Raw genomic sequence first — 20,681 nt, forward strand, 5'->3', positions numbered from 1 at the left:
GAGAGGTTTGTTTGGGCTGGAGAGATGGCTTAGCGGTTAAGCGCTTGCCTGTGAAGCCTAAGGACCCCGGTTCGAGGCTCGGTTCCCCAGGTCCCACGTTAGCCAGATGCACAAGGGGGCGCACGCGTCTGGAGTTCGTTTGCAGAGGCTGGGAGCCCTGGCACACCCATTCTCTCTCTCTCCCTCTATCTGTCTTTCTCTCTGTGTCTGTCACTCTCAAATAAATAAATAAATAATTTAAAAAAATAAATTCTTGAACTAGATGATCTATAAGCTTTCTGCAAGCTCTAAATTATTATTCATATTAAATCATATTCTGTCTTGACATTGCTATTACACAATTCATTATCTTTCCACTAGATGGTGCTAATATGTTCTGTTTTTCACTTTGAAACATGGTTGTGTAGGGCGAGGGAGATGGCTGGCTGGTTTATCCACTTGCTGAGCAAGCCTAATGACTTGAACCCACATAAAGCCTGAGGCACTAGTGAGCTAATAAGCATCTGTAAACTGCCCTCCTATGGTGAGATGGGAGGCGGAAACAGGAAAATCTCAGAAGCTGTCAGGCTGGCAAGCCTTGTGTTCAAAGTGGTGAACAAAAAGATTACCTTGCCTCAAGCTAGGTGGAAGGTGAGGAATGACATTCAGGGTTGTCCTATCACCTCCACATGCATGAACCTGCACTAGCATTCACAAACATATGCACAGAGATAAGAAAATAACTGGGTGGTGGGAGCTGAAGAGATTGCTAAGTGGTTAAGGCACTTGCCTGCAAAGCCTAACAATACAGGTTTGATTCCCCAATACCCATTAAAAAAAAAAACCCTGATGTACAAATTGGCACATACATCTGGAGTTTGTTTGCAGTGGCTGGAGGCCCTGGCATGCCCATTCACTCTGTCTCTCTTCTCTCTCACACACACTATCTCTCTCTTCCTGCTTGCAAATAAATAAATAAAAATACTTATTTAAAAAACGTGGCTGGAATGGAATTTCAAATGGGAAACTGTGGGGGTGGGGAGGGAGGGAATTACCATGGGATATATTTTATAATCATGGAAAATGTTAATAAAAATTAAAAAAAAAAAACCGTGGCTGGACAGGTTGCTCAGTGGTTCAATTCCAAAGTGCCCATGTAAAGACAGATGCACAAAGTTGTGTGTGCATGTGGATTCATTTGCAGTGGCTAGAGACCCTGATGCACCCATTCTGTCTGACTTTCTTCTCTCTATCTCTCTTTGCTTGTAAACAAACTTTTAAATATACGTAAAAAAAAAAAAAAAAAAAAAGAATTGGGGACTTCTGTGTAAGATGGCAGCATACTAACCACACCAAGCAGCATAGGGCAGGAAATAAGCATAAACACAGCAAAATACACTCTTCTACTTAAAAGTGAAGGTGTATAAGTTATATCAACCACAGCAGAGAAGCAGGAGAGACCAATATCTTCCAGAAAGGAGGAAACCAGCCAGAATCCCACTGAGATGCCAGCAGCCCTGATCCGTGAGCTCGGCCAGCCAGGAGCACAGAGCTGCAAAAGCAGAAACAAGGTGAGGGGATTTTCCACTCACATCAGCCTCATTGCAAAGACAAGAAACTTGAAACAGAAAATGACAGCAGAAACAAGCTGAGCAGTTGCTGAAGGAGAATACAAACAGGACAAGCCGAGCAGCTCTGGTAGGACTCCAGGCACCCTGCAAAGTCTCCCACCCCCCAAATGTCAGAGCCGTGAACATCCGGAGTACTCATTCACCCCTGGCTGCTCAGCACCGAGAGGGATAGATGGTGGGCATTCAGCATTGGTGAGCCTGGAAGCCATCCCAAAAGGTAACAGGGCCTACTTATACAAAGCCAGATACATAGGCCTGCACTGGAAGTGTTTATCTCTCTTTCAATGTCAGGAAAGATTATGTATTACATTTGAATGATATATTCAAATATATATTGGCTTTACCCTTCTCAAATAAGATGTATTTTGGTGTTGACTATTGTTGCCTTTGATGTTTCCTGATTTTTAGGGCCTAAAAAAGGTTCTACATCCCTAACCATCAGGAAAATGCAGATTAAAACTACATTGAGATTCCATCTCACTCCTGTCAGAATGACTACCATCATAAAAACAAATGACGACAAATGCCGACAAGGATGTGGAAAAAGAGGAACCCTTCTACACTGTTGGTAGGAATGCAATCTGGTCTAGCCATTGTGGAAATCAGTGTAGAGGTTCCTGAGACAGCTAAAAGTAGATTTACCATATGACCCAGCTATATCACTCATAGGCAAATAACCTAAGGACTTGTCACACTACCTTAGAGATATTTGCTCAGCCATGTTTATTCCTACTCTATTCACAATAGCTAGGAAATGGAACTAGCCTAGATGTCCCTCAACTGATGAGTGGATAATGAAGATGTGGCACATTTATATAACAGAGTTCTACTCAGTGGTAAAGAAAAGTGAAATTATGAATTTTGCAGGAAAATGGATGGATCAGGAAAGGATTATACTTAGTAATGTAACCCAGGTCCAGAAAGCCAAATGTTACATGTTCTCTCTCATATGAAGATCCCAGCTACAAATGATTGGACTTCTATGTAAGTAGGAATAAAACTCAGTAGCAGAGACCAGTAAGCTAGGAAGGGGATATAAAGGAAATAGAAAGAGAGGAGGGATTTGAGTGGATGGTATTGTATATATGTAAGTAGAAGAACAGATTAATGGGAGTTAAAAGGCCTAAATGAGATCAGGGGAAGAGATTGAGTAAAGGAAAGGTGGAGGGAGGGCTAATCAAAATCTAAGAGGATATAAATAAGTCATATGAAAACCTACTTTTTAGGTCAATGGAACACCCAGAAGCCGTAGATTGTTGCTAGAAGATTTTCAGTGCCAGTGATGGGATACCTTCCAGTGAGTTGCTGGCCAGGGAGGTCCCTGATGGTCCTAAAACATTACAGGCCATTGCCGAAGCTCTTAGTTTCCCACCAGGAATAGATGGTAATACCCTACTGCTGAAGACTCCCCATACTTGGGCTGCAAGGCCACTGAGAAATCCTGCTGGAGCTGAGCTGAAAACCTTCTCCACATAGACCAGCTGACAGAAAGCTAGAAAAAGCTATGCTGTATGAAATTCAATGGGAGAGAGAAATCACTAGTGGAGATACTCAACAGTGGACACTGCAAGCCTTAAATTTGATCAGCCAGGCCAAATGAGCCAATTGGTGCAATAGTGGCATGTCCGTTATGGGAGAAAACAACCACTCTCTAATTGGACTGGAAACCCCCTGCATGGGAAGGAATGCATCCCTGATCCTGTAGGTGTAGTCATGAGCCCTAGGGGTGTAACATATGCTGGTATCTGGCTAAATGTGTATACTGTGCTCACCAAACTGCCAAGTAAGTACTTCTCTTGATGTTCATACCCATATATTAATGCTACTCTCACTTTTGGATAGAGAACCTTCTCTTTTCAGTTGGTAGTGACCTTGGGATGACTCAGAAGGCATCATGGTGCTGGGAATAAGTGAAAGAGAAGTGCTCAGCACTGAAATATCTCTATCACACCTTCCAAGGCTCAGGGTCCATTGTGGAAGAGGTGGGGAAAGAATGTAAGAGCCAAAGGAAGGGTAGGACTCCTTACAATGTGATCCTCCAGACACAAAATGGCCTGGATATCCATGACTTCACAGTGCCTGACACTACCTACACAAGAACATAATAATAGAAAGAAGAGATGATGACACCAAAATAAAAGAGAGACTGATTAAGAGGGGGAGAGTATATGATGGAGAGTGGAATTTCAAAGGGGAAAGTCAGGGGAGGGAGGGAATTACCATGGAATAGTGTCTTCAATTATGGAAGTTGCCAATAAAATAAAAATTTAGAAAAATGAATTGGCTGTGTACATGATAATTTTTTTCTTTGGCTTTTTGAAGTGGGTTCTTGCTATAGCCCAGGCTGACTTGGAATTCACTATGCAGTATTGGGTGGCCTTGAATTCACAGTGATCCTCCTATCTCTGCCTCCCAAGTGCTGGGACTTAAAGGTGTATGCCACCATGCCTGGCTACATGATCATTTTTTTTAAATTTTTTTTTGCTTTTTATTTTTTATTTATTTGAAAGCAATGGACACACAGAGATAAAGAGGCAGATAGAGAGAGAGAGAAAGAGAATGGATACGCCAGGGCCTCCAGCCACTGCAAACAAACTCCAGATGCATGCACCCCCTTGTGCATCTGGCTAACGTGGGTCCTCGGGAATCGAGCCTCGAACCGGGGTCCTTGGGCTTCACAGGCAAGCACTTAACCGCTAAGCCATCTCTCCAGCCCTACATGATCATTTTTAAAGTCAATAATTTATCACACTACATGAATAAATAAACCTTTAACTGTTCAAACAACTATTCTGTCACTTATGTTATCCTCACTACAAGCCTATGACACAGATAATATTGTGCTTGTTTTTCAAATGAAGCCATTGAGAACCATAGTAATCAAGTGACTGACAGTCACAGTTGAGTATCAATAAGATTTTATGTAATCTCTGAGATATTTCCTTTGCTCATATGCATGGCTATGTATAATGGTGTTAAATTCTCAAAATCCTAGGCTAATAATGATGGAAAAATAAAAGGACTAACATTAAAATAAAAGGACTAAATATTAAAAATAAAAGGATTAACACCCAAAATTGGCACAAATTTTCTTCTTTTGGCTTATATTAGTTTTTATTAATATTTATATTAATATTTGTGCATATAAATGTTTGTATTTTGTTTCATTTATTTCTTATTATAAGAACATAAATGACTCTAATGATATATATTCCATTTTTTATTGGTGCCAGGGAACAAACCCAAGACCTTGTATATGCAAAGAAAGCTTTCTCCCACTAGGCACATTTCTAGTGATATATGTTCATATTAACAATAGCAAATGCTAAGCAATGATAAACAAGTCTCATATTTAAATACTGTAAATATGGTATATATGATGGCTATTTTAGAATTCATTATGGAAGCTACATAATTCATGTCGCCTAAACTTAAGTACTATGAATTTAGAAGGACCCATTATCCTTATTCTTTTGCTTTTTGAGGGATACAAAAATTTTTCTATAATCAGAAATGAAATATACTTCTACACAAGGATACTACATCCAGAATAATACCTATTGTTTTTTTATATTTTTATTTTTATTTATTCAGTTGAGAAAGATAGACAGATAGAGAGACAATGGGCATGCCAGGGCCACCAGCCACTGCAAATGAACTCCAGACACATGCTTCACCTTGTACATCTGGCCTATGTGTGTCCTGGGGAATCAAACCTAGGTCCATTGGCTTTGCAGGCAAGCACCTTAACTTCTAAGCCATCTCCCCAGCCCAAGAATAATACCTATTCTTAACCAATAGTAATCAACTTGTATTTGTTACCAACTGGAACAGGTTTCAGATTAGTATTTATAGAATTAAAATGGGAAAGATTCTCAAAATGTATCTCTCCTCCATCATACTGCTTAGCCATTTACTTACATCCAAAAAATTCAAGCAACTAATAAATTCATTTAAAAAAATTTAAATACATTATAAACTTGTAGCTATGAAAGAAGAAGCCTAAATAAACCATTATCTATTTCATATCTACTGAAAATGTAACACAGAGCACCCACATAATAGGTTGAGAAATACTCACTGTCATTAACCTATGAAAGACCTCTTTTGGGAAAGTATAAATACTAGTAGCACACAGATTTTTAAAAAGTGCATTTATTAAAATCAGTATTAGATTATTTTCCCCCAAATATCTTCAAGGGTTTCGTCTAGTTCTCCAGGATGTTGTCTGCTTCCAATATTTTCTGTCATCTTTCCAACTTATTTCAGTCTCTAATATTACAAATAAGAAATTGGGAATTTTTCAGTATAGTCTTTGGCTTTACTTAGTTCCACTAATATTCTTTGTTCTTTTTTTTTAATGAGAGTGAGAGAAAGAGAGAGAGCAAGAGTGAAGTGAGAAAGAGAGAGAGAATTGGCTCACCAGGGTCTCCAGCCACTGCAATCAAACTCCAGACATATGCACCACCTTGTTTGCATGCACAACCTCATGCATGTGTTTCCTTGTCTGTCTGTCTGTCTGTCTTATGTGGGATCTGGTGAGTCAAACATGGCTCCTTAGGCTTCACAACCAAGCACCTTATCTGCTAAGCCATCTCTCCAGCCCTCCACTAATATACTTTATCTATAGTCCATTTATTTTGGGAGGAATTGGCTCCTTAAAATTCATACACTTTTCAATGATTTTGATGTTTTCTACAATATTTAATGTTAATAGACATATTGTTGTGATTTGAATGTAAAATGTCCCCCCATAGTCTCATGTGCTTAAATACTTGGTCCCCAGATAGTAGCGCTGTTTAAGAAGGCATGGAAACTTTAGGAAGTGGAGCTATTCTGGAAGAAGTAGGTCAATAGTTGTTTTCTTCTAGCAGGTTCAGTGTTTTAAGTTTCAAATTAATGTTTTTAATTCAGTTTAATTTTTGTGCATGGTGAGATATGAGTGTATTTTCATTTTTCTACAGATGGATATCCAGTTTTGCCAGCACCATTTGTTGAATAGGCTGACTTTTTTTGCTCAGTGTATATATTTTTGACATCTTTGTAAAAATTAGGTGGCAATAGCTGTGTGGATTTATTTCTGGGACCTATTTTGTTTCATTCATTTACATGTCTGTTTTATGCATATATTATGCTATCTTTGTCACTATAGATCTATCATATAATCAGAGATAAGCTATTATGATACTGCCACTACTTGTCTTCCTGCTAAGTAATGCTTTGTATATTCATGATGTTTTGTGTTTCCATGTGAATTTTTAGATTTTTTTCCAGTTTCGTGAAGTATGTCATTGGAATTTTGATGCAGATTGTACTGAATCTGTAGATTACTTTTAGTATTATTATATCAGTTACAAACTTATTGTAGGGACAACACATTTCACCAGAAGCAGCTTATAAAAGGAGAGGATTTATTTTGGCTTAAATTTTCAAAGGGGAGTTTCTTTATGGTGGAGAAAGCATGGCATCCCAAGAAAGCTGGCTAACATTGTCACATATCAGCAGGGAGATAGTAGAGAGAATGAGCTAGCTAGCACTGACAAAGAACACTAGACTATAAAATCCCAGGGTTCACTGCCAGTTACACACCTCTTCCAGCAGGCTCCACAGGCTGGGAATTAAGTATAAATCTTAATTACAAACACATGAGGCTACGGGGGACATTTTACTTTCAGATTACCACAGCTATTCTAGCCATTTTCACAATGTTTGAGAAAGCAATTTCAGAAAAAAGAATTATTTTGCCTCACAGTTTTAGGGCACAAAGTACATCATGGTGAAGAAGGCATGGTGGCAGGAGCATAACTGCAGAGTTCAGAAGCAAAGAATGACGAATGCTAGTGCTTAGCTTACTTTCTCCTTTTTACTTGCTCTGGAACCCCAGCCCATGATGCCACTCACATTTAGGGTAAGTTTTCCCACCTCAATTAATCCAATCCAGAAAATCCATCACAGACATGTTCAGAGATTTATCTCCAAGGTGAATATAGACCCAATTAAATAGACAACCAAAATTAACTATCACAGGTATTAAAGATATCTATAATGAAAACTATAAAACATTGATGAAGAAAATTGAAGAAAAAACAAAAAGAAGAAAAGACATCCCTTGTTTATGGAATGGAATAGTTTTTAAATGTCTGTACCCAATGCAACCCCTATCAAAACGTAAATGACATTTTTCACAAAAATGAAAAATAATCTGAAATTTTATATGGAACCACAACAATCCCAGTAGCCAAAGTCTTAAAGAAAAAGAACAAAATATGATGGGCCATTATACCTCAAAAGGGCCCCGGCTGAAACTAAGGAAAATTAGCGAAACAAGCAAGGGTGCTGATTTCCTGATGAACCAGATACCAGCACAAGGGGGAAGGAGACCAACACAGAGAAAAATCAACTCCTACCAAATCAGAGAGCCAGAGCCTCAGAGGCCCCCAACACCTTATCACTGAAGCAGACAAAAAATGAACCCAACATGGCTAGGGAAATTTTGTGGAAGAGGGGGCAGAAAGAATGTCAGAGCCACATGTTGGGTCAGGATATGCAGAGACATTTATCGTACCAACAACTGTGGGCTAACTCCACAAGGCATGACCCATATACTGCAACAAGGAGGGGCCAATGGGAAGGGTGTAGGTCATGGATGAGCCAAATAATGGTACCAAACTGCCTGTATTTGCTGAATAGAAAACAAACAAACAAACAAATAAATAAATAAATAAATAAAATAAAAAGAACAAAATAGGAGGCACTATACTCAACATTACTAACCATCAGGGAGATGTAAAGCAATAAGATATCCCTTCACCACAGTAAGAACAAGTATTACCAAAACTAGAAAAGACAGCCTTGGTAAGGATGTGGGGGAAAGGGAAACTTTGTAGACTGTTTATAGGAATATAAATTAGTACATTTATTACAGAAAAAAAAACACAAGGGTTCCTCAAAAATATTAAAACAGAACTACCATATGATCCAGCAACCTTGCTACAAAGTATATACCTGAAGAAAATGAAATCAGAATGCCAGAGACATCTCTGCATTCTTAGGTTTATTGAAACACTATTCATAATAGCCAAGCTGTGGAACCAACCTAAGTATCTCTCTCTTGATTAATGAATAAATAAAATATGGTATATATGCACAATGGAATACTTTTAAACCATAAAAATAATGACTTTTTTGTTTCTTTGTTTTTGCGGTAAGGTCTCACTCTAGCCCAGGCTGACTTGGAATTCACTATGTAGTCTCAGTGGCCTTGAACTCATGGCAATCCTCCTACTTCTGCCTCATGAGTGTTGGGATTAAAGGCATGAGCCACCATGTCTGGCATAAGAATGACATTTTTGACATGGCAGAAGGAATTAAAGATCATTATGTTAAATGAAAAAAGTCAGGCACAGAAAGTAAATGCCCCATATTCTCACCCACATGCAAAATTTATAATTATCAATGCTATAGAAGAATAGAATGGTGTAGCACTTACCTTTATTGCTGGGGGAAAAAAAAAAACACCCAACCAGAAGCAGCTTATGGGAGGAAAGGGTTTATTTCAGGCTTACAGTTTTGAGGGGAAGTCTCATCATGGTAGAGGAAAGCATGACAGGCCTGAACAAGAAGCCTGGGTCACATTTCCATATCAATAAGAAGAAAATAGTCTGAGTGAGCTAGCTAACCTGAATAACCAGTAGGGCTGGACTATACCTCAAGGTCCACCCCAATGACACCCTCTTCCAGCAAGGCTCCACCTCCCAAAGACTCTATCAGCTGGGGATTGAGTATGAGGGTTAATCACAACCATAAGAGGCTATAGGAGATGTTTCATATACAAACCACCACAAATGGTGATTACCAGAGCCTGAGGAAAGAAGTGAGAAGGAAGAAAAGAGAAGGAAAAGTTGCTCAAAATATACTAACTTATAGTGAAAGAGTGAGTTCTGGTGCACAATTACAAAATAGAATATAGTCAGTAATTATGTACTGTAGTATCTACTACCTTCTCCTCCCTTTCTTTGTCATCTATGCCTTTCCTAGTCATGCCTCCACAGTCACTGAAGACTTGGCTCTGGCCTTAGCATTCATATTCATCATGAATTCAGTCCTAGACATTAATATGGTCAGTGGCCACAGGGACAGCACAACCACCATTGCAGTCTCTAGTTTGTTGACCCTCTAGACACCTTACCTCTACTCTCCAGTTGCTGTTGCTGCTTTCTCTCTCTCTCTCTCTCTCTCTCTCTCTCTCTCTCTCTCTCTCTCTCTCTCTCTCTCTCTCTCCCTCTCTCTCTCTCTCTCTCTCTCTCTCTCGTTCTTCTTCCTATTCTTTTCTTTTTGAGAAAGGGTCTCATACTGTCCCCGATTGACCTGAAACTCACTCTGCTGACCTCAAAATCATAGCAATTCTCCTAGCAGTTAAGGTGCATATCTACGAAGCCTAAGTTTCAATTCTCCAGGCCCCCATAAGCCAGATGCACATGGTGACACATGTGTCTGGAGTTCATTTGTAGTGGCTGAAGGCCTTGATATGCCCATTCTCTCTCTCTCTCTCTAATAAATAAAAATAATTAAAATCTTTTTTAAATCCTATGGAAAGAATATCATTTTCTATGGCTCCCCCAGTATAAAATTCATAGAAAAGGGTGCTTTACTATATGCCACTCACTTTGCTTGTATTAGTAACCACACCCAGCAGGTTTCTCAACATATCATTAATGCATAAAGTAAAGTTCTTCCAAAGATTAATACTATGTGATAGATGTGAACGCTTATTTTTAATACATTTTTACCAGCATAGTCAGCAAGTAATCTACAGTCAATTTGACTGATAAATTTTATTTTATTTTATTTTTTTTTTTTGGTTTTTCAAGGTAGGGTCTCACTCTGGTCCAGGCTGACCTGGAATTCACTATGTAGTCTCAGGGTGGCCTTGAACTCATGGCGATCCTCCTACCTCTGCCTCCCGAGTGCTGGGATTAAAGGCGTGCGCCACCACACCCGGCTGACAGATAAATTTTAGAATGAAGTAGTGGAATTGTAACAGGACTCCTAGAAAATTGGGATTTATTTTTAAGATTTTTTTAGCCCCTGATTCATTCCTAATAAAATATACCATCCAGGAAGTGGGATCCATCCCCAGATGCTCTGGCACTGGGCTCTAAGAGAAAGGTTTATCTCCCATAACACTACAATGGTGAAGGCAAAGACAGGGGAATGGCTTCCTTCTCCATTGTAGCCCAAACTATAATTAATTTCATGTGCCACTTTTACATATTTATATCACTTCTCTTAAAACAGACAAGTATTTGGATGAAGAATCAGGCCTAATGGCTCAGGGAACCAGTTACAGAGTAGACACAGTAATTTCCATTTTCAGTAAATAGCAAGCACATCACCTAAAGATAGTAGCAGTAGCTACCACTAATTGAATAGTTTCTATTTTTCAGTCATAGTACACTCTATGATGCATGTGTCTTGTATTCAAGCTCTACAATTCATTCTTTTTTGTTTTATTTTGTTTTGTTTTTGAGGTAGAGTCTCACTCTAGCCCAGGCTAACCTGGAATTCACTATGCAGTTTCAGGGTGCCCTTGAACTCACAGTGATCCTCCTATCTCTGCTTCCCAAGTGCTGGGATTATAGGCATGTGCCATCATGCCTGGCTCAAACCCTACAATTCAAAAGTAATATAATATTAACAGTTTTACATTAATGCCAAAGATTACAACAATTTTTGAAAGTCTAATACCACAAAAACTGTTTAATGTGTTAAGATGCCTATTTTAATGATATTGACAATTACTTTTGCCTCTTTTAAAATAATGAAATATGATCATTTCTTTTCAAGTTACTTTAAGATCATCAAACATGTGGAAAATAATAATCAAGCAGAGAAACTGAAATTATACATAATAACTATTGGTAGAATTCAGGCTTTTCTCATTTTCACCAAAATAATTCTAGTGATAAGAACACAAAAGACTCCTAGCAGTGCTATATAATTTACTATTTCATGGATTTTCTTAATAAAAATACAATGATTTAGGCTGGAAAGATGGTTTAGCAGTTAAGGTGCATGCCTGCAAAGCCTAAGGACCCAGGTTTGATTCTTCAGGTCCCATGTAAGCCAGATGCACACGGTGGCGCATGCATCTGGAGATCATTTGCAGTGGCTGGAGACTCTAGTGTGGCCATTCTCTCTCTCTCTGTCGCTAATAAATAATTTTTAAAAATCTTTAAATATATATATATTTATATATATAATACATATATATATATATATATACACATACTGATTCATTAAATATTCCTATAAAATAATTGCCATGTATAGTACAAATCTTATATACACAGCTAACTTATGAAATGGAGGTCAATTATGACACATCATCACATTCTCTTGTAAGATTTTGTTTTAAATGTTAACTAACAGATAAAAAATCCACCCTTAGCCGGGCGTGGTGGCGCACGCCTTTAATCCCAGCACTCGGGAGGCAGAGGTAGGAGGATCGCCGAGAGTTCAAGGCCATCTTGAGACTACATAGTGAATTCCAGGTCAGCCTGAGCCAGAGTGAGACCCTACCTCGAAAAACCAAAAAAAAAAAGATCCACCCTTGGCATCTATGTAAATAACTCATATAGCATGTCACTTCAAACCTCTGCCTATTCCTGTGTGTGTGTGTGTGTGTGTGTTTGAGGTGGGGGGTCTCACTCTAACCCAGGATGACCAGGATCTCACTATGTAGCCTCAGGGTAACCTTGAACTCACATGGCAATCCACCTACCTCTGCCTCCCAAGTGCTGGGATTAAAGGTGTGAGCCACCACATCTGGCTTTATTTTTATTTATTTGAGAGAGAGAAGCAGAGAGAGAGCTAGAGAGACAGATAAAGAGAGCATGGGCATGCCAGGGCCTCCAGCCATTGCAAACAAACTCCAGACACATGTGCCACCTTGTGCATCTGGATTATATGGGTCCTAGGGAATCAAACCTAGGTCTTTTGTCTTCGCAGGCAAGTGCCTTAACCTCTAAGCCATCTCCCCAGGCCCCTCTTCCTATTCTTATGACTGATCCTAGGGAACACTTAGTCTTATGACTCCTAGTTCATCCTCATTTATTGACATAAACTTCAATCTCACCTTCAGTCTTAATTTTCCAGAAGCCATCACTATCACCAGAATTATTTATCTTAGTGTGTATATGTGTGTATGATGTGTGCATATGTGTGTTCATGTATGTGAGTGCAGTGTGTGAATGCCACAACATTCATGTGGAGGTCAGGACAAATTCAGATGTCAATCATTTCTTTCTGTCTTATTTGAGGCAGAGTGTCTTTGTTGCTCACTGTTGGGTACACCAGGCTAGCTACCCTGCAAACTTCAGCAGTCTCCTCCTGTCTCCGACTCTCATCTTTCCATGAGAGAGCTAAGATTATAGATGCTTACTACAGAATCTGGCTTTATATGGGTTCTGGAAATGCAAACTCAGGTTGTCACACTTGCATAGCAAGTGGCTCTACCTACTTAGCAATCTCCCTGCCCCAGAATTATTTTTTAACCTTTCTAGCCCTAGCTTCTCAGCACCAGTCTTTTGGTAGGTATATACTTTAAACTTTGTGAGCACCCTACATATTCTCCAAAACTGTCAAATCCTAAAGTAGAACAGTCATCATGCTGTTGCACAAGGTTGTTCACTAAAGGAAACTTGTGCTAAACTAGTTAATTTATTTGGTACATTTTAAAATTCATAAAAATATGAGTCATACTAAAAATTTCAGGTATGGTCCAGTTATAAGAAGCAGTCTAAATTGCTATAAACTACATAACTACATAAACCTCTTCTCTCAGGCATAGTTTTTTATAAAAAGTTTGATCAATCATTGGGTTCTAAAATGTCATTTATTGGGCTGGAGAGATGGCTTAGCGGTTAAGCGCTTGCCTGTGAAGCCTAAGGACCCTGGTTCCAGGCTCGATTCCCCAGGTCCCACGTTAGCCAGATGCACAAGGGGGCGCATGCATCTGGAGTTCACTTGCAGTGGCCAGAAGCCCTGGCGCGCCCATTCTCTCTCTCTCCCTCTATCTGTCTTTCACTCTGTGTGTGTCACTCTCAAATAAATAAATAAAAAATGGACAAAAATAAAAAAAATAAATAAAATGTCATTTATCTAAAACAAATTATTTGTATAAATATTTTTATGCAAAATAAAACATTAGGTCTGTGAGTACTTGAGTCTAAATGACCATATTTGTACTTACTTCCTTAAATGATAAATTTAATTTTCACAATAGACTACCATTAAAATAGTAATAGCAGCATCTCCAAATAACTTGAACTAATTCTTGACTCAGAAAGTCAAAGTCAAATATCAGCCGGGTGTGGTAGTGCACACCTTTAATCCCAGCACTCCGGAGGCAGAAGTAGGAGGATCACCATGAGTTTGAGGCCATCCTGAGACTACACAGTGAATTCCAGGTCAGCCTGAGACAGAGTGAGATGCTACTTCGATAAACCAAAAAAAGACACAAAAGACAAATATTAAATGTATTGTCTGTATGTCCTCTGATATTCAAAATACCTTCAGAAAAAAGACATTTTCACATGAACTTATTTTTTTTTGTTGTTTTTTTTTTTTGGTTTTTTTTTTTGGTTTTTCGAGGTAGGGTCTCACTCTAGCCCAGGCTGACCTGGAATTCACTATGGAGTCTCAGGGTGGCCTCGAACTCATGGCAATCCTCCTACCTCTGCCTCCCGAGTGCTGGGATTAAAGGCATGTGCCACCATTTCTGGCTTCACATTAACTTATTTAGCTAATAATTATTCAGTAACTGCTATATGTGAGACTATCTGCTGGATCTGTTTGCAGTGAATGACAAGGTTCTTGAATGTAGTCACTACATTTTTGTATTAGCCTCTTGATATTTCCGGATTCCATATGACAATACAAATCTTGGTATAGTACTCAGCAAACATAAACTGCTAAGTATATACCAAAATTAATTAAGATAGCAAAATTCATCCAAGACTATTCATTTTAACTGATTCTACTACTTATACTCAGGTTATCAGAGAGCAGGAAGTACCAAAGCAGCACCAACAAAATGCTGCATACCCTGATGAAGATAGGAGGAATGCAGAAGGAAATAAGCTTTTATTATATAGAAATTATGTGTTACAACTATGGTCTAACTATTGAGAAAGACAACAAATTTTTCTATTAACTGACAACATGTAAAAATAATAAGTAATGCATGTTAAATAAACAAATGAATGTGACATGTTGGCCTTTGAAGTCAGTGGCCATTTAAACTGCCAATGTACCCTACAAAAACTATTAATTGATCGCTATGGTAATATTCCCAACTTTATAATCACTTTTTATTTACATTACCTAAGCCAGAAAGAACATTCTCTGCCTTTTGTCTGATTGTAGGCTTCTATTCCAAGGTTGTAACAGAGTGCATGGAGATATCGTGTCTGCAATATAAAAACAAAGTCAGATTCATTATTTCCTTCAACTTCAAAAATATTGATAGCTATTCACAGTCTTAAAAACACATAACATGTTCTATAAACAAAATAACCATCATCATCAAAATTCTCAATTTATATAAAAGTGAGCTACAAAATATTCAAGTTGGAATTTTGCTTGTTTATGGAAAATATTACAATAGATTACTAATAGAACTTCAAACCTGATCACTTGTCCAGCAAAAGGACAGGCTAAAATACTGCACTGGGTTGCCAGATCCAGGAAAAGACACTAGAGTATTAGAGTAGAAAATATACACAAAGTGAAAAAACTTGCTGTTGAGAGAGATTATTTTTTAAAATATATTTGTGTGGAGGCTAATCAGCATCTTAGTCTCTGCATCAGTGCCATGTTTTACAGAATTTTCACTTCTCAAAATATTCAAAATAACAAAAGAGAAATGTCTTTTTAATTCTAATAACATACCTAAACATTAACTGGGTGTTTAAAGAAATTACCTATCTAAAATTCAATTCTATCCATATAAAGGAATTCTTTATGTTTTAACTAAGCAAAGCTACAGAAGCAGATCCTCAATTAAGAATCCAAGATCTGAGGCAAGCTATTCATAAGTAATGCAATAAGTCCTATTTTCCTTCAAAAAAGTTTTCTTTTGAATTACAATACATTCAAAAAATAGAAATTCAAATGCATGCATGAGCACATAAGACCTACTGTATATTTGAATCTAAAATAAAGAATAGTCTTGTTAAACTTGCTAATGTGTGTCTGTAAGAATCCATTGGCATTTAAATGCATTCCTGACACTTTAACAAAACAGTTTAACTCATTACATGCCCCAAATCCCATAGGTTCACACAGGCCCATCCCAATTATGGAGTGGTACTGCCACAATGCTGATCTTACAACTTGCTATAGGGATGATTGCAGCTGAATTGGATCCGAGGAAAGTGGAAAATAAAACTGATGAACATTTATGCATACCAAGACTCTATTCAATTTCTTCAGTAGTTGTGTTTCTGCACTTACAATTTCTGCATATACCTACATTAAATGCCACTTCCTGAGGGGTGGGATACAAAATAATAAACACAACAAAGCTATAAAAGGCTACAAGATTGTTCAAAACACAGCATTTTAAAATATATTTTATTTATTTATTTATTTATTTGAATGAGAGAAAGAGGCAGAGAGACAGAGACAGAGAAAGAATGGGCACACCAGGGCATCCAGCCATTGCAAACGAACTCCAGACGCATGCGCCACCTTGTGTATCTGGCTTACATGGGAACTGGAGAATTGAACCTGGGTCCTTTGGTTTTGCAGGCAAAATACTTTAACTGCTAAGTCATCTCGCCAGCCCACTTACAGCATTTTTAAGTGAAATGATAAAATATTACTTTTACTGGCAATACTGCTCCATTGACTCAGTCATTTATATATTCAATAATGATGATTTACTAAGCATCTCCTAATGTCATGTGGAATGTACTATCATATGGAATCTGGGAACATCAAGAGGCTAATACAAAAATGTAGTGACTACATTCACGAACCTTGTCATTCACTTTTTAAATAATTTATGACACGGCAGTGCTGGGGAGATGACTCAGTGAATAAAGCAGTTGCTGTGTAAACTTCAGTACTTGAGCTCAGATCTCCAGAACGCATGTGGGGTGGTTTGATTCAAGAGTCCCTCAGAAACTCAAGTGTTCTGAATGCTAGGTCCCCAACTGGTAGCAATTTGGGAATTGGAGTCTTGCTAGAAGTGGTGTATTACTGAGGGCAGGCTTATGCGTGTTATAGCCAGCTTCCCTTTGCCAGTGTTTGGCACACTATCCTGCTGCTGTTGTCCATCTGATGTTGGCCAAAAGGTGATGTCCAGTCTCTGCTCATGACATATTTTCCCCTGCCATCATGGAGCTTCTCCTCAAGTCTGTAAACCAAAATAAACCCTATCCTCCCACAAGCTGCTTTTTTGGTTGGGTGCTTTGTGCCAGCAATGCAAAGCTAACTGCATCACTCTGTAAAAAACTGAATGCTATAACAGACATCTGTAATTCCAGTGCACCATATGGCAAGATGAGAGAGAGAGGCAGGAGAATCTCCCAGAATCTTGCAGGCAAGCTAGTTTGGCAAATGCAGTGGTAAACAAGGATAGTCATTACCTCAAATAAGTTGGAAGTCAAGCACTAACAACCAAGGTTGTCCTCTGACTTCCACATGTGCACCATGGCACCTACACACAAATACACACACACACACACACACACACACACACAGAGAGAGAGAGAGAGAGAGAGAGAGAGAGAGAGGTTCACACCTTTAATCTTAGGCTGAAGTAAGAGGATTACTTTGAGTTCCAGGCAAGCCAGGGCTAAAGTGAGACCCTGCTTCAAAAATAAATAAGAGCCTGACATGGTGGCACACGCCTTTAAAATCCCAGCACTTGGGAGGCAGAGGTAGGAGGATCGCCTGAGTTCGAGGCCACCCTGAGACTACAGAGTGAATTAATTCCAGGTCAGCCTGAGCTAGAATTAGACCCTACCTCAAAATTTTTTTTTAAAAAATCAATAAAGAAGCTGGGTGTGGTGGCTCACATCTTTAAAATCAGCACTTGAGAAGCTGAAACAGAAGGATCACCATGATTTCAAGGCTAACCTGAGCTACAGTGTGAGTTTCAAGTCAGCCTGGGCTAGAATGAGACCCTGCCTCAAGAAAATAATAATAAAAAAAGCTGGACATGGTGGCACATGCCTTTAATCCCAGCACTTGAGAAGGAGAGGTAGGAGCATCGCCAGGAGTTCAAAGTCACTCTGAGACTACAGGGTGAATTCCAGGTCAGCCTGGGCTAGAGGGAGACCCTACTTCAAAAAGAAAGAAAGAAAGAAAGAAAGAAAGAAAGAAAGAAAGAAGGAAGGAAGGAAGGAAGGAAGGAAGGAAGGAAGGAAGGAAGGAAGGAAGGAAGGAAGGAAGGAAGGAAGGAAGGAAGGAAGGAAGGAGAAAAGAAAAAAGAAAGAGGGTGAGAGAGAAACATTCATGAACAAAATGGACATAAATCCCAGTCCTCACAAAACATTTCTAATTTAATTTGATATGAAATAGATAGTGTCTATAAATAACAATGCTCCCAAGCCCTATGCCTTGACTTCAATCTCTAGCAATGAAAAAGTAAAGAAAAGGAAAGGAAGGAGAGATGGACAGAGGGAAGGAGGGAAAGTGGGAAGAAGGAAGAAAGGAGGGAAGTTAGTTTTTAACATTACATGGGATGCTTATATCTATGAACTGAAGTCCCAGGGGGTAAAAATATCACACCTATGTTAAGGATTTTACAAGGGTAATTTACTAATTAGAATTTTGTGACTGTGGAGAGTTTGAATGTTACGGACTGAAAACCAAAATTATCTTGGACTGCTGTTAGTTTCCTTTGTAGCCATTTATCATCCACCTCTGCATACTATCTAACACCTCTCTCACTCTCTTTATTTTACGTGTGTGTGTGTGTGTGTGTATGTATGTGTGTAATGTGGTGTGTGGTATATAGACATGTATGTGCCAGTGTGGAACCCCATGTGCTCGCCTGCAGAGGGGTGTGCTCACCTGTAATGGCTAGAGCAGAACATAGGGAATCCACTTGAATTACTCTTTTTCCCATTCTTATTTGAGCCGGAGTCTTTCTTACTTATCCTGGAGCTTGCCTTTATTTTGCAAACTCTGGTAATTCTTGGGTCTCCGCACCCTTATGGGACTGGGGCTACCAACATGTGAAGCCATGCCCAGCAGTTTCTGTGGGTCTTGAGGATCAACTCAAGCGGTCTTTCAGACCTCCTCAGGCCCTCTCATAATGCACAGGAAGTGCTCTTACCTGCTGAGCCATCTCTCCATTCCCTAACATCGCTTTTGACTATCAAGTAAAACTTTTGGACTGTATTAACAAGTCACTAGCTTCCACCAACTCAAAGCTTAGAAATGTCATCAGATACCACCTTAAAAAAAACAAAACATAAAAGACATTCCCTTGCTTTGCTGTAATCTGCCTCCCTAATGTCCCTACCAACATATCTAGTAAATGCCCTTGTTTGGTTACTATACAAAGTCCATTTAGCTTCTTCCACAAGGGCACATGTAATTCAGAGCAAGCTAAAGCCATTTTCCTGGACTACGGTTACTCATATTTGGCTCACAATAAACTATCTCTTGCTCCTATTGGGCTGAGAGTTCTGTTTTGCATAGACATTTTTAGTGCTTTAATGTAGAGAGATTAAGACAAAATCCCTTGGAATAAAATGATTCTAGCAGCTCCTTAAGGACTCTCCAATCTTTCCTCTCCATCTAGGGCAACATGCTACAGGTGACTGACATCCAAAACTGTGTCTAGTCCCATCAAAGTTGCTAAATTGTTACTGACATTATTATGGTCAGTGCCTGTACCCTAGCAATCTTAACCCCCTAAGCTTGACCACCCCTCCACAATATTCCAATAAAAAGTGAAATTATTCAGTGCCCTGCAACTGACATGTGCTGTTTTCAGCAGTAAGGTCTCATCATCTAGTTTTGGAGAGGAATTGTGAGCTTTGGTAATAATATTCTGCATTGTTTGGAGGCCTCAGGGACTTCCCTGACCAATAACTCACTGGGAGATTTCCCGTCTCAGCACTGGGATTTTCCTGTAATTCATCTGCCTTATGGCCTCATCAATACATTTGATAAATACCTTGATTTATGAGTTTATTTGGTTGTGTGACTATAAAAACTTCACATGGGCTGGAGAGATGGCTCAGCAGTTAAGGTGCTTGTTTGCAAACCTTAATGCCCCGGGTTTGATTCCCTAGTACCTATGTAAAGCCATGTGGCACATGTGTCTGGAGTTCATTTGCAGTGCCAAGAGGTCCTGGTGCACCCATCTTATTCTCTGTCCTCTTCTCTCTCTTTGCAAATGAATAAATAAAAAATTTAAAAAGCCGGGCATGGTGACACATGCCTTTAATCCTAGCACTCGGGAGGCAGAGGTAAGAGGATCACCATGAGTTAGAGGCCACCCTGAAACTACATGGTGAATTCCAGGTCAGCCTGAGCTAGAGGGAGACCCTACCTTGAAAAAAACAAAAACAAAAACACCAAACAAACACCAAGAAAGTGTATCTAGAAGTCTATTGTATACTGGTCACACAGAAACAGATCCACTGGAGTTCCAGTAACTTCTAGCCATTGCTACACTGACTGGCTGAAAAATGATAATGCCTATTTTATAGTGCTGAGGCTATGTAGATAACAGACTCAATTTACTATTGCTGATTAAAATTGTCTTGAGATAGGCATGGTGGCACACGCCTTTAATACCAGCATTCAGGGAGGCAGAGGTAGGAGGATTGCCATGAGTTCGAGGCCACCCTGAGACTACATAGTGAATTCCAGGTCAGCCTGAGCTAGAGTGAGATCCTACCTTGAAAAAACAAAATAATAATAATAATAAAATAAAATTATCTTGATTACTCACTTTTCTGTTCAATATAAAGCTTTTTACTTTGAATTAGCTAAATTATTGCATTTTTGGCAATTTGCTTTGCAAATTAGATGGTAGGA

At 39.0% G+C, this 20,681-nt stretch overlaps 1 protein-coding gene across 1 annotated transcript in view; it reads right to left on the bottom strand.

Moving 5' to 3' along the window:
• The window catches only part of Tex11 (testis expressed 11), a 258,655-nt gene that overhangs the window by 205,635 nt on the left and 32,339 nt on the right, over positions 1-20,681 (bottom strand). Inside the window, exon 7 of the mRNA XM_004660917.2 lies at positions 14,997-15,082. Coding sequence (XP_004660974.1) covers positions 14,997-15,082 — 86 coding nt within the window. The remainder of the gene's footprint in view (positions 1-14,996; positions 15,083-20,681) is intronic.

Source organism: Jaculus jaculus, chromosome X (genome assembly GCF_020740685.1).
Source record: "Jaculus jaculus isolate mJacJac1 chromosome X, mJacJac1.mat.Y.cur, whole genome shotgun sequence".
Lineage (NCBI taxonomy): Eukaryota > Metazoa > Chordata > Mammalia > Rodentia > Dipodidae > Jaculus > Jaculus jaculus.